The sequence below is a fragment of the Trachymyrmex cornetzi genome, unplaced genomic scaffold (assembly GCF_001594075.2).
Source record: "Trachymyrmex cornetzi isolate Tcor2-1 unplaced genomic scaffold, Tcor1.1 scaffold646, whole genome shotgun sequence".
NCBI lineage: Eukaryota > Metazoa > Arthropoda > Insecta > Hymenoptera > Formicidae > Trachymyrmex > Trachymyrmex cornetzi.
Window position 1 is genome coordinate 1,044,513 of NW_017299966.1, and position 22,981 is coordinate 1,067,493.

Consider the following 22,981-nt stretch of genomic DNA (forward strand, 5'->3'; position numbering starts at 1 on the left):
GCGCGGCACTGCGGCACGATAAATCTCGCGAGCGAATTTTTGCAACGATGAAGCGCCCGCTGTCAGTCTGACGTTAGTCATTCTATTATGCTCTCCTCTGTTAACCGTGGTGAAAGGAGATACATCGCGGTGAATCCAGTATGATACGCAAGTCCTTACACTAACAATAAGTCCGAGATATATAATATACTCGTACACTTATAAAATAAAAGAGCAGTCACATGGAACAGGTAACGAGAAAAAGTAAATTTCACTTCTTGTTCGTAAAAGAATCTTAGCAATCGTGCGAACAACATCGATCAAATTTAATTTTCAGATTTCATTAAAATTTTTGTAGAAAAAAATGTCTGGTACTACCGAGAGTAAACAATTTAATTAATTAATTAACAATTACAAATTTTATCATCTATTTAAGTAATATTCGATAAACATTTATGAAAATTAAAGGAAAATAACTATTTTCCGCCATTCTCCGAACAAAAAGACTTAATTTGAACGTTACCCTCCCGTATTACAGAAGCTAATGATTGATGGAAACATATGTTTTAAATGATTCACAAATTTACCTTTGATACCGCGCCATAAATCGAAGCTTACGGTTATTCCAGTGAAGCGATTTCTCTTTAATCGATTTCGATTGAAACCCGTGTGATCGATGCGCGCGTCCTGAAGTTTGCGAACTTTCGGGAAACATAATTAATTCAACAAGAGAAATTAACCGCATTCTGATCAGGGCTCGCCCCTTGAGCGGATAATCACACAGGCGAGTTTTCGTAAATGCCAATAATCGATACGACCGTACGTAGACATTACTCGACATTCCGCACGATTATGGCATTACCGTATCACTTTTTTCCTCGCTGTGCCGCGAAACACACGCGGAGAACTAACCAAATGCCCGTAGCAATTACTCACTCGACTCGCGAACCTCGATCAGCTGTAGATCGATAACAAAGGTTATCCACGCCATCAATCCCGCTGTTATTATGTTATTATTACCCCCGTCTCTGGCTTACGTTGCACCGCACACGGGAAGATAAAAAATGCAATGCGGGCGCACTTATCCCCGGATGAACAATTGCATAGCTGCGCTAAACTATCGTTCGGTTATCTCTCCTCTCTCGGGACTCGGGATATCAGCGAGAGAAAGAGAGAAAGTATGCGTGTAATAATGCGCGCGCGCGCGCGCACATTAATTCGCGGAAGTTTAATCTTCGTGAGCAGAAATCAAATGAGATTATAATAATCAAGTTAGGATATTAATAATCACAATATTAATTTACCTGGTACTGATTTAATCAATAGGCACGCCTTCTCGATGACACACGCTTCTGATTGAAAATTCTATTTTTATTTGCGCAAGAAACTTAAACATCTTGGAAATTATCTTATATGAGCATGCAAATCGACGCCGCGCGTGAGAAATATTAAGCATACGTACACAACGTACAGACACGTTGCAAAATACGTCAAATTAATGTATTATAACCGCCGTTCATTTATTTTATCAAAAACAATACACTTTAGCTGTGGAAAAAATTGCAACATCTTTCGCAAAAGCGAATTATATTTACTACGACTACACGTAAGAAGCAAAATCTGGAAAAATATATAGTCGCTATAGAGTAAAACAGTTAATAAAAGAAAAAAATTTCTTAAAACGTAAATTTTTAGCTAATATTTTAATTGCTGTGTACAAGAAATACAAAAATGTAATTAAAAAAAATCTTTATTTCTTCGTGATTACAATATTAAGATGCTGTGCGATATTACCGCGATAACTTGAACGGGTCGACGACTGACTCCGAGAGTCGAGTAAGACAAATGGTGTTTTATTTATCGCATTTCGCTGAGGCGTCGCCTAATAATTCACAAATGAGTCACTTAATCACTCGACTGGCATCATATGTGGCCGCTCACTCTCTCGCGGCACGCAACGCCCGTTCCACTTCCTCGTGTCATATTTTTCACGAACGCACATATCGGGAAGGATATACTAAAGAAACCCTGGCGATAGAATATCACGGAGAATCTCGCCTGGCGCCTTCCTTATGACCTGCGGTTTGCTTGGTCATATTTCAATCATACGACTAACCAATTTCCAAGATGGAAAAAGAGATAGAATGAAACGCGGCATTTTGTTTCCGTGCGTACGACGAATCGCGGAGAGAGAGAACGTCGCGTTTATTCGTTGCACACACCCTCTCAATCGAGAAGATAATAAGGCAACGTTAATTATAGTGAACTTAATAGCTCATGCGGCGTAAATTTATGGATTTGACGAGAAACTCTCTCGCGGCGCGGAAAACGCGCGCAATCGACGCGAAAGGAAAAATGAATCACCGTGTCTCGGTGGCCTGGTGCCACAATTTTACTTCGCAAAGGACAAGATTGATCTCATTCGCGCTTGGTAACGTACACATACACAACGGCATGCATCAGATACATGTACAGAAACAATCATTCACGGACAATCACATACGGTGAATTTCACGACAAATAAATTATCGGTAAAACCGATTAAAACGTTCGTGAAGCGAGTCGTTCCTCACTTTGCCGAGAAACTAAGTAAGCCATTGACTCTAGACAATGCAATGGATATTTGCATAAATATGTGAACGGCGTATGCTATACGAAGACGACATCGCACGTATGCACAATAAAATAATATTACGGAACGCCGACGATTTCCGCGAAATCTTGCGCAAAAATATTATAAACATAAGTCGCGGGACTCGACGTGAAAACGGCAATAAGTGTAAAAGAATAGAAACTGGAAATTAATGACGTGCAAAAGCACCCTGTGATGTACGCAAAGAACAATTTATCATTCAAAATCGTAATTGTGTAGCGTTCTAATCTTATTATCATTTCCTGATTCTCAATGGTTGCTGCTACAAGTGACACTTGACAAAACGACAAATAAGTATAATACGATAGATTTTGGAAAAGCAAGAGGCAGGTGTAAATCATGGGACACTATGAATATATTACTTTCTCTCACGCAAGCAGCTTCGGCCTTTACACACAGCTATGAATTCTCCACGTGAACACGCGGTTGGCGCAACTCGGCTCGTGAAATTTGCATTAGAATATGCACGGTAGCGCATTTAGTCGTAGACACGTCGTGAGCGAGGTGTCGTTGCGCAACACACCTTAAATTCGCAGAAACACTCGGGCAAGACGGTGTGTAACGATGATGTACGTTTAAGTTACAGTCGATTAGGTTACGGACGGCAGCGATTTTTCTTTTTGCGGTGAACGGAAAGGACGGACGGACGGACGGACGGACGATGCGTCGGCACACACATGATACAATGGTAAGCAGATTTGCATAAAAATACCTGCAACCGCTGCATAATGCGCAGCCGTGCGGCATACCTCGAAGGACCTTGACGAGGTGAGACCTTCTTGACGTCAACAGCTGCGCTGTATGCGAGAGTGTGTGCGTGCCTACGCACTTTTACGATCGCGTCTCGCCTTCTGCGATTTTCTGCGATTGCGACGCCGCGCCGAGCGGTACCCAAAAACGGAAAGCGCAATCCAAAACCGATGGATTATTCAGAGATATGTCTTTCATTTATGTCTTTTATTAAAGTAGATAGAAACACAATAAAGAGTTTCGCGCAAAACAGTGAGAGATATGAGGAAATAGAAAATACTGTTCAAATAACAGATGTGTCAACCGACAAAAAATAAGTTCAATAAAAACGATTTTCGAAAAATTGAATTGACATAAAACTGCGTAAATCATGAGATAATAAAATTAAGAGATTCCCAAAAAAAAAGACTATAATAATAGCACTGTTCAATATAAAGAAATTAGAATGATTAGATCGTCAAGAGATTATATTGTGGTACACACTTCTTTTTACGCTGTGCATTGTTAAGATAAACGACATACGAAATGCTGACATCGACTACGTCGAGACAAATAACGACATTAACAAATCGTGATAGACTAGAACGATTATGATCTTTAGTTAGATATGCTCACTGATACACATGTTTCTTTCGCGCGAGGATCTACTGTGAAGTCGTGTAAGTGGCACATAGAATAATAAAACTTCCCACGAGAGATTACAGCCGCACGTTGCGCGAAGCGTATCGCGCATCCTTGTGCTTCTTCCCAGAGATACGCCAAGCATTCGCGACAGGCAGCACGTGATTCAATAATCGAGAGACTCGTCGTTCGTGAGGAATACCACGTATCTTACATCCTGTTACCGCGATCGTGTCCTAGGAGTCAATGTGTCACGGGTATCTTCTTCATTCAATTGCGCAATTCGTTAAGTAATCACAAATTAAAACAATTCTTCGAGATAATCTGCAGATTCAAATCGATCCAACCTTAACCTATCGTCTCACAAGCTAAAGTTTAAAAAGTTATCCTTTCATTGAGATCCTTTAGATTATCCTTTAGATGGATAATGAATCACGAGAGACAATCTGCTAATTTTTATCATTTTCACGATATGAGAAACGAGCGTTTTAGGCAGGAAAAACTTTTAGGTATGAATCGGATATTATTTGAGCAAGATAAATAATTAATGTTTTTCTTTTTCTCACTCGAGAGACACTTTCTCTCATCATAACGCAGTCTCTTTGCTCACTTTTTTTTTTTTCATTTCCACCGCAGTGTAGTCTGGCCTTCTCTCGCTTGAAAGCAGCATGTATCGCGCGCGAGCGAGGTGCAAGGTAACATCGAAAATAGCCTCTACTCGACGATCTACCACAAAACCGCAGGGAAAAGCTAACCGACTCCTCCCCTCCCCCTGAATTTCTAACGACCGGCGCATACACGTAGCCGGGGTCGATACTCCAGTATTCCAATACCGGTGGCATGGCGGTTCGAGTATACCGATCAACTCGTCCTTGACGTGCCACGGCGACGACACATGCGTCTCTCAACATGGGGAGAGATTGACGACCGCATCGACAAATGGGTGCCGACCGCGTTCCTAAGTGTCTGTCCTGGGTGTTCTTCGCTCATGCACGACGGATGAAGATCGATGTGTAAAATCGGAAAACGCAGTTGACGATTGAGGCGTTAATCCTTGAACACTTACTCACGAAAGATTACACGCAACCTGCGATCGAATATCTGCCGCACGCGGTAATTGCCTTGAAGAATAAATTAGACGTGCAATATGAAATTATCAGGTATCCACCATAAAGGAGAAAAATCATTGTCAGATTTCAATCGAGAAACATCCTTGAATATTAACTCCGAAAATCGATAATTCTGTTCAGTCAGTATCGGCATATAAATTGTCTATATATTTAAGAATCATGTTTATCTTACTGATGTCTATAAATAAAGAAATACTTTCATTGACATCTTGATGAATGCATCAAAATCAGTATTTCTCGTTCAGTATTTAACGTTACGAATAATATACAATTATGCTAAAATAATCATGCATATATCATGCAGTATTTGGTTAATTTACGCAATCATAATTACACCACTCATCTGCTTGAATAGACCATGCAACGTGCATTGTAAAATCTGCGCGTATAAAGGCTAGTTTGCAAAATTATCGCTTTGCAGTCAGGTTGTAAAATATATTATAATGCTGTTCGTGCTACACATGTGCTATGAGCGATGGAAAGTTGCTTTTAATTGCCTGCACAAACACACAACGTCGCAAATAAAATACGATCATGATAACTCATTGCTGGTATCATTGCACATGAGGAAGTACGAAGAAGAATGGAAGACGATCGTATATATCTCTAATGAGACGCGTATAATCGCAAAGATAATATAATGACGCATCAACCGAGTGACTTGTATGAAGATTTTTTTTTAGTTAAATTATTTCGACAGATTCTTCAAGCCTTAGCGATTTCAAAAGTTCATCGAATAATCACTATCTATGTATGCCAAGGTATGCGTATCAGAATGTATGTCACTTCATCAATGAGCTACGGCTGAAAACTTTCTATTTACACGTTATCAATTGAATCAATATACTACCGCGTTTTTCATAAAAATTTATTAAAAACACCAAAGATATTCGATAAATTAAGAAACGACTACAACAGTATAATTGGCATTCTTTTCCGTAATTACATTTCTAAAAATTTCTATGAATTGTAAAACCTAAAAAATTTTAATAGTTGCACAAATTTAAAAAATCTAAATGTTTCTGAATATATGATAGTTAAAAGATCCAAGAATTCGTGTAAAAAGAGTTAAGAATTTGAAGGATCAAAGGAGCTTCAAACCTAAGGAAATCCAAGAACCTGTAGGTGTTAAATCTTGGGATTAAAATTCCAAAGATTCAACGGCTTGTGAACACAGCTCTCTCATTCTCTTTCTCGTCTTTCTCCTCTGATTTACAGAATCATTTAAATAATAATAGATTCTTATCTCGTAAATAAAAAAATCAATTTATATAAAAATAAATCATGTATTCGCAATTTATTCTAATAATATAAAACCTCTTGAGAACCTCCTATTCAGATAAAGAAAAAGAATTCATTTGTTGTACCACGTGTAAACGATAATAATACTTACGCGTGGTCAATTCTATTCATTGGTATTATTTTTCTGCTGCTATATACCTGCTGCTTTTCGCAACTCATAATTTCGAAAAAGATTTTAAACACATAAGACGCGCGTCCACCTGTACCTTTCACGTACGAACGTGCAGCAATCTTATGAATCTATGCACGATTAAGATTCTCGTGCAAGATTCTCGTGAATCGGTGCATGATTAAGTATGGGTACGGTGTCATTATCTCCATTGATATTTCTATCGAACGAGAAAAAGAGAGAGTTTGTTTATAATATTACGGCTGAATTACGAATGAGGTCAAATTTGCAGATATTATCGATAATCAACGTACGTCTGCATATGTGTCGAATGTCGCACAAGTCAGAAGTTCACGAATGCTATCATATTTACTTGTATAATAAATCATATTGCTTGATTAGTGGCCGTGAAACTACTTATTAAATACATTTTAAATTTTTATTCAAATATATTCGTCGCTTTTCTTTTTACCATCACATGGATTGAAACTATTCGAAAATAAAGTATAATCGAAGTGTATTAGAGAGGACAGAATTTCCTTTTTTAATAATACAGAAAGAACGATTTCGCTAAAGTATTGCTGTAATATCTAAAAGTTTAGCTAGATGCAGATCTGAAAATAATTTTGTTGAAGCATCAAAATAATTACGTAGGAATCTCAAGCAAGATGAGCAATGCTGCAAAAAGTTTTGACATTCTAACAACTAGTTGAGCGTTCTACATAATTATTTTGATAGGCCAACAAAATTATTTTCAAATTTGTATATCAGTTAAATTTTTAGATATCAAAGCAAAATCGTCCTTTCCGTGTACTATTTACAAGACAATTAGAATTTTTTTAGGTATTGTTATGTATCAATTGTAATTGCACTAAAAAAAAATATAGTCATCAATTTTAATAAAAATTTAGTTGAATACTGGCAACTAAATATTTATTAAATATAAAGATATATTTATTTGATACAAGAAATGTTAATTTGATTTAACAATCATTTTTTTTACCGAACAAATATTTATTTACTGTAAGTAAATGTTTAGTTGGCAGTATTGAACTAAATATTTATTAAAATCGACTATATTTTTTTCTCAGTGTAGATGACGTGTTGTTTCATATAATTATAAAATACCTTTTACTGAAAAGAAACAATCTGCGAAGTGAAATAGTGTATGCCTTGTATAACCATGTCATTACGACATTATTGATATTCTTTCCCGTAATAGAGACGATTTTCCAAAGATTATACTGACGGGTCGTGAGAGAACCTTGACTCTCTCCCGCGTCTCTCAACCGTCTATCGTCGTTACGTAGAACAGCCACGACGTGAACATACGACATGTATACGTCGGTTGCGAAATCACGAATGCGTTAGGAGTTCAGAACACGGTACGCGGAATATTTTCCCGAAGCGGAGATAAAGAACTTTGCGAATAAAGCATCGGCATCGATTGTTGCTTGGTAGGGTAGGGCATCCAAAAAGAAGCAGACTCGCAGACACCAATGTGTCGCGCGATGAGAGTTTAGATGCGCTTTTAAGATTTAAAGCGCTCTCCCTCCCTCTCTTTCTCTCTCTCTTTCACGCTGCTGGGAGATTGCGGAACGACGGGCCTATATACGTGTGTCGGCAGTATTGCGACATCGCTAATGCATCGTGAGTGCAGAATGCAGCCGTGGATGCACTGCTAAACTACCATGGTAAAGACGAATAGCGAGTATACGGAGAATCTACTCCCTCAAACAGAAGTTCGAGATGCCAATGCGAATTTTTAGCGTTTATAGGATCGTGCATTGCAATAGCGACGCGTGGACAATACGCAAATAACAATTTATATGGCTGTGGTGTCTTTGTGATAAATACAAAAATCCGTCACATTCATATATTATATCATTTGGATAAAATAATAAAATATTGATATAACACATAGGTATACTGCCATAAAAACGATTGTAGATTTTCGTAAAACATCATATCTAAAAATACAAGAATACAAGAATATAATACAAAGATATGATATATATCTATCAATCGCATGCGACCATAATTGATTCGATACCTAGTTTAATTATCAGATTTATGTTTTTATTAAAAAAAATATTTACGAAAAACTTCATTCAAATAAATATTTTTGAAACAAACTTTCATTATGCAGCGCAGAAAGGGAACATGTAATGCATATAGATCGTTGACTATAAGTATTCTGCTAGAATGCTCGCGGAATAATAAGGGAAACAGGAAAAGAGTTTGAAATTTACGACTCTATCCTAGTAATACTTAAGGAATACAATCGATATATATCTTGGCAGCATTCATTTGTATATTTACATTGTAACAAACAGATGTAATTACGGGAATACCTTTGCCAAGTATTTTTCATTATGTACCTGACCTAAAAGTCCACACACCATTAAATTACAAAATGCTTGTTATTTATCTCTGTTAATTCATTGTCTCTATCTTGATGGCATACATTTTAATTGTTTTCTAACGAGCTTTAAAGGGATCTATTGCTATCCTTCAATCATGTGCAAAACAAAAACGTTCTCACAATCAGTCATTTTTAACCATTTCGAAGCTTTAAACGATTCAAATTCATATTTAGGAATATTGTTCACAAAATATTATACATATATCGCAAAAGATTTCACAGTAATCATAATCGCCTTAACAACACGAAAAATGTATTATCACCATCGATTTATTCTACTGAAGAAACGTCGCGAGAAATACTCGCATGCGAAAAATTTCTGACGGAATCCCGCGACAGGAAAGAGTACAATCATACGTCGATAGCCGGTATTGCAAAATCACTAATGCATGGAGTTGTGCAGAACTACACCGCGGATACAACGAGAAACATAAGCGGTGAATCCTCTTCTGCGTGTACCCATATCAAGCAACATTCCCTGTCACTGAGAGACAATGCGGCGATGCGGTTGTCTCACGTATATATCGCTTGCATTTTCTCATGTGACGTTGATCACCGTCGTGTAAACGCTTTCAGCGAACAACACGTAGTTCCTAACGACACTTCAAGGTTTTGTTCTTTTTTTTTCTCCTCTTGTAACTACTCTTTCCCGATGTAATTCCATGCACACTTTATTGACCATCTCCCAGGAAAACGCGTGGCCTCTTTTTTTTCAACGTTTCTATTCGCGACTGCTAATTTTTATCTCTTAACGAGCGCGCGAAGGCGATACGGTGTTACACACAGAAATGGCTCTCACGATAAATTATAAATATATACGTACATTATTATACAAGAGTGCGAAAACCGACCAAAAGCAATAACAATTTTCAACGCGCTTTAACTCGGCCGTTGAACTCGACGGGAAAAAAAATCTCGTTACACGCGTTTGCGTGCACCACGCACCGGAAATTTATCGAATTCCATTACGTGAAGTAATACGCAGAAGTCTTTACGATTGAAGATAACACGGGCGTAATTCAATAATGCGCCAGCAAGCGGCAACCGCATATGAGGATATCGATTATCTTTCATTTTTTACGAATGAGATGCTAAAAGAATGTTTCTTTTAACTGTATTATTTAATAATTCTTACGATTATTTATGAGCAAAAAGTATTCTAATAGTCTCTGAGACTTAACGGACATGGCTTAAGATCTTTTTCTCCTCGCTAAAAAAACCCAAACTGGCAACGAGAATTCTTATGATCGAGCATTATGTTCAGGGAACGAAGTTATTCATTTCGAGCGGGTGCAGATAGACGAAGAAGGGATAAATAATTCGCGAGATAAACGGACACATTGCCGATTCACCGCTAGAATCTGAGGAATCCCGACGCAGGAGCCAGGTAGTCTCTCGCGCACACGCGATTCTGTCTTACAATAAATACCTCAGCACACCCAGTTTTTCTCAATTATTTAAGTCACCGCGTATGGTTACGCAACGATGCGTAGCTAACCGCGATCTTATGATTCTCTCGCTAGCTTTTCCTCGTTTGACGTTCGATGTTACCGATCGATATTTCTTCTTCATCACGCGCGATCTTGGTAAGGTAAACCTTCCGTTGCGAAAAAAGAACAAGTACTTTCAGAATTTGTACAATTAACGTGAAAATATCAATTGAAAATTGAATAATAGCTTATAAGGCATTAAGCGTAATAAGCTGTGTGCAAAAAAACAGGGTTGCCACAGAAAATGAATTTTAAAGTACCCTGACTTTTCCAGGTTTTCCAGATGAAAATAGAAAATTTTCCATGAGTAATATAAAATATGTAACTTTTAACGTTTAGACTCAAGGAAAGCTAATCTGTATTATTAAAAATAACGCAAAAAAAGCTTAGTAGCATAGTACAATTTTAGGTGCAAATTCAAATCACATAACATAAAATAAATTAGTTTTGGAAAAAAGAATGCAGTTATAACGAAAAAGAGGAATCAAATAAAAATACTGAATAAAATATAAATTTTAATTAAATAAATTTTATCAAAATCGTTTAAAGTGCGCAAGTTTTGAATGTACTTGACTATAAACGTCAGATATAATATTTAAAAATTTATAACAATTATTTGGAATATAGGAGCAGATTCAAGGAATCGTGAACAAATTTCGAAATTCCAGCCTTTTTTACATTTTCCCCTGACTTTTCTCGGTTTCCATGACCAATTTCAATTTCCCCGACTCTTCCCGATTTTCCCAGTTTTCCAGGTCTGTGGCAACCCTGAAAAAAGATCTAGTCTTTATTAAACACGTGCACAAAGTTTGATCGTCGTTCTTATAAATAACTCTAATGTTTTCGTAAAATGCACGCAAATAGCTCATGAACAATTCTGAATATATACGTGAGCGACAGATTTCCTATAACGAAAGTTACGACGGAATTTGTGACGTGCCACATGGAGCGTGAAAGCGTTCACGAATACAAATTGCCATATGTACTCACGTGTAAACGCACGTGTGTGTGCGAAAGATTGCAGCGACCTTATCTGTATGGGCGTATATCGGGCGTAAAAGTCTATCGAAACATTCAAATCTCTTTTGTTTTCGATCACAAAAAAGTCTCATGACCTTTAAAAAAATAACTTCCAACCGAGTTGTGAAATTGATTTCAACGTCTATTCATAAACATTTAAATATATCGGTGCAACAAGTATGTAATTCATTTATAGTGCGTAATGCAATATTACACATGAATCACACGTCATTTCTCTCTTCTTTCTTTCTCATATTATTGGATAAAATTTATTTATACTATGCTGCGTTAAATTAATAATATTTTCACACTAAGTATTACAAATTTAGCTAACACTGTATATCTAATTTGTATTTATTCGTATTAATATTAAACCCTCAAAAATATACAAAAGTATTAAAAACTGAATTAAAATATTATACAGGTGGATTTCTCTTTTCCAAAAGTGCTCTTCTCATCATTTTTCTTTATTATAGATTATAGATTCTAATTCACATTACTATTATATATAATTATTATTATTATTGTATACCATTATTATTATTATATTTACACTTATAATCAACGATAACAATACAAGTCGTAAAAAGGTTTATGTAATTTACGAAAACAAAAAAACAATGAGAAATATGAATAAAGAATTCGCTTTTAAAGTACCGTTTCCAATTTGTCGTTACATTTGTCAGACGAAAATATAAAAAGTGTATTACACCCGCTTGTATGATTTACGATGAATGAACTTGCTAATAACGGTACATGTGTGCAGACAGCGAAAAGACCTTTTCTTATTTCGTTTTCTTCTTATCGAGAAGAATGATCGCTTTATGATGAATGACACAATATCCAGTTCCGTTTTCCTTCCAGAAGTATTCTTTCTCAAATTGAAAAATGATTACGACAAAGACCTATAATGTTTCTTTTTAAAAAGAAAGTCAAGAAGACGAGCATTCTTATTACATAAACATTTCTAACAATAAGAATCCTCAAAAGTGTTTATAATACACACCAAGGTAATAAAAAATACATATGTAAGAGAGGAGAAAACTTGATATTGCATTAACGTCTTCACGCGCGTTATTATTTTTGGCAAAGAGAAGCAACCTAGATCAAAGCCACGACAAATGTCCAACAAATTTTTCTCGTCAAATCCGACGTTAGCCAATCGTACGAGACAAGATAGATCGAGATTGATCGCGCTTCGTTTTTATCAGGCACTCGTTATCATATTACGCTCGACGCACAGTGCGTCTCGTCAATGTTACATTCCTTCCTCCTTGTGCGGACAACCGCTGCATTAAGTAATCGATCGTGGCAAACGGCAAGAGACAATTAATCGTGCAACATGGAGAACGCGCACGACTAGTCCGCGCGCGCACGCAGGAATGCGCGTGATGTGCGTAACGTCGGCAATCAGGGTCGTGATTGCACTACACGGGAATCAAATTAGCATTGAGCACCGGCCGTCTCTCGCCATTAGAGCTACGATGGACGGAAAGGTATACAGAGAACGATAGTCGTATTTACCGCCGATCGGGTGGAGACGCGGCGAACAAGTCCGGTGTGGCTTTTACGTAATGTTTTTATCCTTGCTTCTCTGTAGATCTCTGCTTATGCGCGGCGACGAATACGCGATGTATCTTTGGTAACTTCAGAATAAGATAGCAGGAGCGTTTGCGTAAACACATCCCTATAAAGAGTAACTTCTATTCGAGGAAAATACTGAAGCTAATTTTACTTTTACTCGTAATCGTATTGCCTCACAATTTGTTAAAATTGCATGAAAAAATCTTGTTTACACTTTTCGTGTCATTTTAGATGTTATTCGTTTAGAAAATATATAATTAAATCATTGATTGAAGGCTATTATCGACAATCCATCAAGTTTTGATTTTATGATTGACAAGTATTTCTAAACCTTAATCATATTAAATTAGACCTGTTGCTCGTGAGAGATATCATGCTGCGTATACACGTGCTTCTGTAAGTACGTGTTGAGCTATCCAAGTGTATATTTACTGTCGAGAGGCAACTCTGTCAAGGAGATAAAAGTCTCTGACACGCAAATGCGGAAAGCCTTCGAGAATCAATCGCTCTATTGTCTGATTGGAAACAGATGAATAGGAAATGAGATAATAGATACTGTTTAAAAGCGTGGTTTATCGTGCTTGACGAGAATCTGGTATTTGGTATGCTTGTGCCAAAAACGTGACAGAAAGGCGCGATAAATATTTAGAATTTCAATTTTTTATTTCGGAGATAAATAGACTTAAAAGATATATGCGTTGCGTAACTGTTATTAAAAGAATTTTATATTCAATTTCAAAATAGGAAATTTTGTATTCCATATAATAATTTAAAAAGTTACTTTAAACTAAGAATCTCATAGGATCGTACACGTGAAATATATGATCAATAGGAGAAAAATGCCTTAAAATGCCTCTTTAAAAAATTATATATATCAACTTTCAATTTGATCGAAGCAACTTGAGCGAAAATTCTTGAGCATGATTCTTGAAAAGTGAAATCAAGATTATTTGAGCGATAAACTTTAGATATGACGCCCGTCATCCTTAAAAAAATGACGTGATCTGAAATTTCAGATTAAAAAAAGAATTGAAGTAATTTTATTGAATCTGTTACCGCTCGTTACACACCTCCAAGCGTGATGTAAGTCCGTGCAGTGAAAGCTTCGCCAACTTCAGAACCACGAATTACTTCCTGAAAATTTTGCTTGACTTTTTTTCAATTTAGTGACACATACACACACAAGCATGTGAAAACACGTGTAGGACATTGCCTCTTTTTAACGTCCTACTTTTCTTGCCAAAATTTCTGGAAAATGTCGAAATGAGCTTACTTAAGAGTCCGTTAAAAATCGTAACAGTGCGATGAAGTTATTAACTACCACGCAAATATTACAAAGCGTGAGGAATTTCTAAGATTCCAAGTCGCGGCATTCGGCAAAATCGAAACTTATCATATGTCATTATTCGCCACGTTCGCACTTCGACCACTTACAAGCAGCATTTCTCGAATTGCCGCCGCGTGCGTAATTATGGGACATTAGCAGCACGCGCGGCACGCACAAACGAATACAGTGCACAAAGATTCAAACAGTCAACGGACAAAAAGCATCACAAATCGACGACTGATTTTACAGCCATGACTTGCGCATTATCTGCCTTCTAATATAGGACAATATTTTGGAAAAATATCCGAATCTAAAGATGTTCTTTATTAACTCTCATAATCAACGACTATCGATATCATGAAAAAAATATTTGCAAATCTTTGGTTTTGCAACCTGTGGTTCTCAATAAAGAGGACACAATCGGTTGAAATTTCGGCAGATAATTTTTCGGTGTCCTTGTTCAATGTCACCTCTCAAAAAAAAAATATAACATCCTAAGAACATTATGACGTTGGTCATAATATTTTCAGCAAATACAGTCTTCGCGGAAAAAAACTACTTATTATAGAAGAGTTCATGCTAATGAAAGAATTTCAATTGAAAATGGAAAAAAAATTAAATAAAACATGAATACATAAGTCGAAAGGTTAAAAAACATTATTATTGAAGATAATATTGTAAAAACTCGCACATTCATTATTCCGTTATTCTAGAACAATTATACCAGTACACACATTTCATTTAAATTTTAGAAAATTATTAAAACATTTAATTGAAAATAAATAATTTTGAAAATTAACAAAGAAAACAAATCGAAAGAAGCTTACGAATAAAGAATTAAATTGTTTTCTATAAAATTTTATGACGCGTAAAATTACTCAATTTTACTGACTCACTGATAAAATCGACTGTAATGATACATCGCCTTTTTTAAGAAACCCGATATTAATATGTATCATCGCGACTCAACATCGTTCCGGCAATATTCTTTATCTCAGCTTAATTGACTCAGCCTGTAATGAGAGTCAGTCTAGAGATGCGTAAGAACGCAAAGATGTATACGTAGTAATTGATAGGTGCGTGATGCACCGAGATTCAATAAAGTACAGGTAAATATAACTGGTATAACTGCGCGGCCTAATCATATCGCGATAAACGTGGATGGAGATCTAATTCAAGCATTGCTTTCTCTCGTTCACATTACGAATTATCTCTTCCAGCCATTCATCGATGATTGAACAATTGTACAATTTACATATACTCGTACAGTGAATGAATCTAGAACCTCGTTTAAGAGTTATTCAATCCTTGTTCCGCATTTACTTGGGTAATCATGTACGATTAACAAATTACAGTTGTACAAAGTTATATGAAGATCAAGTTAATTGTATTTAAAATATATATATTTTTATACGATTTAAATTAAATTATTTATTAAAATTAACTCGTTAAATTAAGCTATTAAATACTCATATGCCTGCATGCATATTAAATTCAAACAACTTGATTTTTGAACTTTATTTATTCTTCGATGCAAATACTCACAGCTATAATCATTTCACAATTTACATAAATTACTTAAAATATATCCAAAAGAGGAGAAATATTACACTCTACGAGAAATCTTTTTCGTAAATGTTCTTTAATAATATGATATTAATGCCGACATTGAACGATGCTCTTTCGATAGTATATTATTTCAGATCGAATGAAAAACCGTACATAAGTAATTCGTCTAACCTCAGGTAATAACTAGAGAACTTTACCACGTCAGGCATAATTAACTTGTCAGCGCGAATGAAATAATACGATATTAGTCGCGAATCAAGTGAAAATACTTGTGCCATGCCGTTCTTGTTCGCATATACGGATACGTATATCGGCTAATAAACAAGTATGTAATGATTGAGAATCGAACTTGTCGGATAACCGACATAACTAGCACCAACATTCTAATCACGACACCATAAACGCTATCACACAAGCATCACTTTCTCTATTCAGCTAAACGACCATCCTGTTAACCTTTCCTAACTGCTAAAAAGGATGCCATGACGGCGAGTTGTATTCAATTTCCTGTCTAAGAATGACCATAATAGCTAGAATGAAACTCGCATCTCTCAGAGACTATCGAACATACGTAATGAAGGTGAGAATTTTATTATCACAATAACTTACGTAAGTAGATACGCTAAGTAACAGTCGCCCGTATGATACATTACAGTTCATTGGTATGTGTATGCAATAAAAACACAAACTGCGAATTAGGAGTTTTAATTCGCTGATAATTAATTCGTTTTAATTAAAATCCGAATATTAAAAGTTCGAACACGTGCAAATTTACATTCAAGATTATATTGCTAGCAACATTTTTCAAAAAGGAAGTAATTAAAATTTAAAAAATATATGTATGTACGTATATGTAAATAAAAAGAAGATTTTCTACCATAACTCATGATGGCCATTTTGAGTTAAACAGTGAAAAAAATCGAAGACATAATCAACACGATATGATCAAGAAACAATGTGATTAATATCGTTACTTTCCTCGAGAAACGAAAGTGAATTTCGCGTTCGCGGGCGACGAGTCAACAATCTTTAAGTATTCCTCGCGTCGATTAGCCGAAAAAATAATGTCTGCAAAGGATGCACGATACTCCTTCCTATGATATTTATGACCGATATAAAAACACCTTACGTCGCATTATTACAGAATACCCGCATTTGATATAGATTTCACATACTTTCATCGAACTTGTTCAGTCTATAGAGTAACGTTCATATTATGCAAAAATTTATAAAAAGTAAAAGATAAATGTCACTTATTTGCGAAGGAAGATTATGCAGAATAAACACAAAAATTAAGAATTTATATAAGTAATATACATATGTATGTGTGATCCATTTCATAAATCTCTGCTATACTTTAGACGGATTATCTTTATCCGCGATATATCAAGATATCTTATGCGTTTTGTTACATGCACATGACACTATTTATGCGCTATATAATTCATCGGGAATGGCTTTCCGTCACCAGGACAACACGACATAATTGTACAACTAATTAAATGACTGCAGAAACGTCGAACGCGTCCTTGCGTTTTATGCGCCAATATTTCAGGATACTTCAAATACTTTAAATAGCTGCAAAGATTAGACGGAGATTTTTAAGTACGTCTTAAGACACACGCTATTTTAGAATGTCAAAATATTAACTTTTCTCTTTTTTATATTTTTTAAATATTTAAAATCTCAAAAATTAGATACTAAAAGATTTTATCGATATTCGTCAAAATAATAAAGGGTGCGCATGAAACGCACGATATATCGTTTTATCCTTCTTTATTAATTGGTAAACAACAAGGACAAATAATACATCATGCGCTTCATGCGTAACTCGGAACGCATCCAAAGACGTAGATATTTTTAAGTGTATCGTATAAGCCATTTAATGCACTCTGTCAATGCTAAAAGGCATCTTCTATCAAATGTAGATTGGAGAAAAATGAAAAATATAAGCATTTTAAATTAAAAGAAGTATTTATTTTTTGTAGTCCCGGTATATCGCTAATATTAGAAATAAACCTTTATTTTTTTAATTGTAACTTTTTTAATTGTGTATTTGAAACTTTTTAAACACAATTATATCACATTTTCATGCTCTAGATTAGAATATTTCCTTAACTTATCAATGATAAGTTAAGGAATGTGATATAATTGTGTTTAAAGTTTCAAATATACACAATTAAAAAAGTTACAATTAAAAAAATAAAAGTTTATCGTGTACCATTCTTGATGATAAGTTATCATCAAGAATGGTACACAATTTTGTCTTGTTTTGATATTTTTGTGCGCAACAGACTTTACATTAAAATAGAAGAACTAATATAGTAATTAAAAATGCGATTAACAGAAGTATATCTTCTAATATTATTTTCAATTTTGTTATGCAAAAAACAGTACGTTTCTAATACATTTAACTACTTAATATTTTTAATTTCTTTCAAATCCAACATAATTCTCTATAAAAAATTTTCAAACTATTAATTCTCTATTTGTACTTCGATTAAGAATTTGCAATCCGAGTAGATACAATATCCTCCCATAGAATGGAAAAATAGTTTTAATTAGCTAGTTATTTGCATGTATAACATATTCCGAGATAGAAAAATCGTAACGATAATCGTAATCTTTAGCTGATAATAAGGGAAACAGTGAGAAATCGTAACAAATTATTTTCTGAGGACAGCCCGCACAATATACGCAAACGCAGACATAATCGGGCGTAATTACGACATAAATCACACGTACTTATCACGCGATCGACGAGAGATCTCGCTAAGAGCTCGTCGGCTCAACGGTCCGCGGTATTAGCGATAATATTGCCGATTATCGTTTCGTGTCACACACAAACGCACGTGCGCGCTGTATATGGAATCTCCTTTAACCCTTTGCGGTTGAATATCGGCATTTAACTGACCACGGACTTTTACTCTTTTGCTCGAATGCGTCGGCGCGTAGCCGCGTCGCAATTATCCGTACGTTTAGAGTTACGAGTGAATTGCGAAACGGCAATCTACTTTAAGTACCCAGGTGTATAGTTGATACCGTTAATTCGTCTCTTGATTATTTTTATTACGACCACACCGTCACACGTGCTAATTATTACAAAGTGAACTAAATTAGCTCGTGTTTGAATCGTAGATTTTGTACGTCGCCACTCCTTTGATATATGTTACGTAGAATTATTTTCAACAACCTCCTCTTTAAAATAAAAAAAATTAATTCTTCGTAAAAATGTCTATTTGAACACATATAAAGCATATATTGCATCTCGTATAAATCTTATATTAAATCTTAGTGTTTTATATTTCTGCACAATTTTCCTTCGTAGATAAATTACATTTATCATCTACAAATTTTCATAAATTTTCGCATAATATAAACGTACTCTATAAATTGTACAAGTTCGATAAATGTATGTGCCTAAAGTCATACACAAATGCGTAATACAAAAAATTTCAAAATATAATTTCTCTAAAAATTATTAGATAAGTTTTCGAAATTTTTATGTATTCAAGTATTTAAAAAACATTTTTATTTAATGTGCGATTTACGAAACGTGCAAACGCTTTATTTTTTTTTAGCAAGTAGATTAAATCTGAAAGAGTTCGAAAAAGGAGAAGTCATAATCGCGACTGCAATAATCGTGCTTGGTCGACAATACAATTATGTACGCCATAAAATCCGAATCGATTTTGCATCAACCCACGCTAAATAGCTGACCCAGTTGAGATCTCGAGAACGAGACAAAAAAGACAAAAATAGAAAAGAAAGAGACATGTCACTCATTGCTTCGCGCTTTCCTTCTTACGATCGATTACGTACGACGCAATATACACGACGCGCTTCCTTCGCCCGCGATTGAGCATGTATCCGGCACTTCCTTCATCGCAATCGCGGCGGAAACGCGCGAGGGAAGCCGACATGTATCGGGAGGCTGGAGATTTATTTCTCTCCTCGATGGCACCCGGATAAAACTGCTTCCTCGCGTGCACCGCGCGAAAGAGCAAGTGTGAAAACGACGTTACATTGCATTAATTCGCACGCATCCGCAGTGCTCTTTTTATCCGCGTCACGCGAAATAATTCTATCCGATTCACTTGAGGAAGAGCCGTGAGAATACGTGTATATTGATCCCGACGTTAATCTCAATATGTTTCTTTGCGATTTTTTCCGGTTTTCTATACATCTTACTTTCTTCAGGACTTTTATGCGGCATTCGTATTTAAGATACATGTGCATTGACAAAATGTACTAAATATTCATAATTATTTATTTGAGAATACTTATTTGTATCATATGTTAAGTATATATTTATTTGAATAACACTAAGTAAATATTTATTAAATGTAAACATGTATTTATTTGGTACAAGAACCATTAATTTGATTTAACTTAATTTTTTTAACGAATAAATATTTATTTACTACAAATAAACGTTTAATTAGTACTATAAAAAAAATACGTATTAAGATTTAGTACATTTTTTTCACAGGGTAATAATAATTGATGCGACTCTTACTTTCGCGCTTGCAACCTCTTTTTCGCAAGAGGCTACATATTTAATTGTCGACGTGTACTTGTTATCGCTATGTCTGAAATCTAATCGTATCAATTATGTCAATCATAATTTTGAAAGCAGAATGCGAACTTTGCAAAGAGAATATATTTGACAATGTGCGCGCGAAAGCGGTACAAATCAGCGGACCGCGAGATACGAGAATGAAAAGTATAAAGAATTTCCCTGCAGAGAGAACATTAAATATATACCGAAGGTAACACCTCTTACTCCCGTATATATAATGTGTAAACTCGATATATTTGTACCGCTACATTAATCGCTGAAGCCGATGACGCTTTGATTTCTACCTTGGAATTTACGCCGGCTTCCTGCCACAAATTTATGCTTGTATTCTTCGTAATGTCAACGGCGAACAAGTAAAACCGTGGCAACGATATATTCTCCAGCGATCGGTTCTGTTTATAATTACATCGGAAGTACTTTCACAGTTCGCGACGAGCGGAATAGTGCTCGAGGTCGAAGATTTCATTTTGTCACAAATAGTTGTACCTATAAAAATTGTTTTGATTCCCTCGTGCAATTCTAGCATAAAACGTGTTTTAAATATTTATACAGGGTGATTCATTGTAATTTTAAAAGGTAAATATTGTAAAAATTACAACTTTACCAAAAAAACACTCCAAATAAAAGTACCATACAACTCTTATTTAAAGTGTTTTTTAGTACAAAAAATTACCTTTAAAATACAGTTGCCTGTTAAAATTACAATGAATTACTCTGTATAAATATTTAAAATACAATTTGGACTAGAATTGCACGCGGGGATAAAAACAATTTTTATAGACGCAAGCATTTATGACAAAATGACACCCTGTATAAGAAAAACTTACAAGACAATTTGTAATTTATATCATAATCAATATACATGTTATATATATATATGTGCAATTTATTTCGATATCATTAATTAGTAAATTAAATATCTATTAAATATATCGAGCACTCATATATGACTCACTCCCGATACCAAATCTTTCAATAACGAATATATAAGATTTAATGTCTAGGAAGAATTATCGGCCAGGCGATATCAACGGGTATGTTTATGAGTCAACAGAGCACTTTACTTACCGTGAGCTGCGTCTTGTCAGGTGCAATCGCCGTGATCTCGACCGGTCTTGGCTCCGGTGGGTTCGCCCTGCTGAGAATCGCAGCCGGCATTTTCACAACGAGGGACAGCCTCCTGGTGAGCCGTCTGCCCAATTTCGAGCGACGGCGCAACCTGATGTGGGGTCCGGTGCCCTTGTAGCCCCCGAATTCCATTCTCGATCGGACGCAGTCGATCAGGATCCCTGTCCTTCCTAGCAGCCGCTCTCCTCCCTGCTCATGGTGACACTGACACGTATACCCGATGTCACTGTTGCAGTTACGTGATTATTCGAATAAACGTCGTGTCCTCGCCAATGTCCATCTCGAACTCGCTCCAGGTTTCACCCTGGAAATGAGATTTTCCGTCACACGGTTTCACATCTGATCACTCGTCCGCACGAGCCGGTTTGACGAATGCTCCAACGTTTTCGCCGCCATTTGCATTTTTCAAAATCGGCCCGCGATCACCGAGAGAGAGAGAGAGAGAGAGAGAGAGAGAGAGAGAGAGAGAGAGAGAGAGAGAACGACGTATGCTCGCGCTCTCCCACGATTCGGAACTCGGAACTCCCGGAAGTATCTCGCGTTTGAATAACAATCCAGATGACAATCTCGGATTGAATCTCGCGACGTATATACGAAACAAACTCGAAGCGCGCGCGACGTAAAAACCGACTGGATGCTGGAGCAGCTCAAGTACACACTCACGCACACAAGCCTCCTTCGCGCGAATCAGCGCGAATGCGAATGGACCGGAGTTGGACGGGAGCAGGAGAGGGGACGAAGACGTGCGAAGGGAGCCGCAGGGAGCCGGAGCCACAGCCACAGTCACACGTAGCCACGTTCATGCACCTGCGGGCACCACGCGCGACATGCGGGCCATAGCACGAGCCACGGGCACGAGAGCGTCTATTTTTCCTCTCTTTCCATCGAGGATTCGAAATATCGAAATGTCGAAATATCGAAATATCGAAATATCGAGATGCGGGAAGGAGAATGCCTGTCCGACTCTCGTTCTCGCTGCCCTGGCAATCACTCGCTCGGTCTGCCTGACGCGCTTCGACTGAAATTGAATCGCGGCAGCCTCCTACCACGCGGTCCGTCGTGCCGCCTTGCCGGCCACCACTAACGACTAACCGCCCGCGCCGCGCCGCACCGCCTCTTCCCTTCCCTTCCCTTCCCTTCCTTTCCGCGCCTCACTTCACCATGATGCGTTGCGTCGATGCGTACGAGGCGAGGAGCCGCACGCCGTTGGTAAACAAAACGTGTCCCCGCGGGAGATTAGCGTCGCGTTCAAGACCGATGCGATGATGTAACGGGTGCGCGCACCATCTCCACGCGATTAAATTATTACGCG

The 22,981-nt window shown here is 36.6% G+C and overlaps 1 protein-coding gene across 1 annotated transcript in view; it reads right to left on the reverse strand.

Moving 5' to 3' along the window:
• Nucleotides 1–22,584, reverse strand: part of LOC108767071 (rho GTPase-activating protein 20) — a 189,701-nt gene extending 167,117 nt beyond the window's left edge. The window contains exons 1-2 of the mRNA XM_018516750.1: nucleotides 22,153–22,584; nucleotides 21,610–21,973 (exon numbers count right to left, since the gene is read on the reverse strand). Of these exons, the coding sequence (XP_018372252.1) occupies nucleotides 21,610–21,801 (192 nt within the window). The 5' untranslated portion in view covers nucleotides 21,802–21,973; nucleotides 22,153–22,584. The remainder of the gene's footprint in view (nucleotides 1–21,609; nucleotides 21,974–22,152) is intronic.
• Between the last annotated feature and the right edge of the window lie 397 nt (nucleotides 22,585–22,981).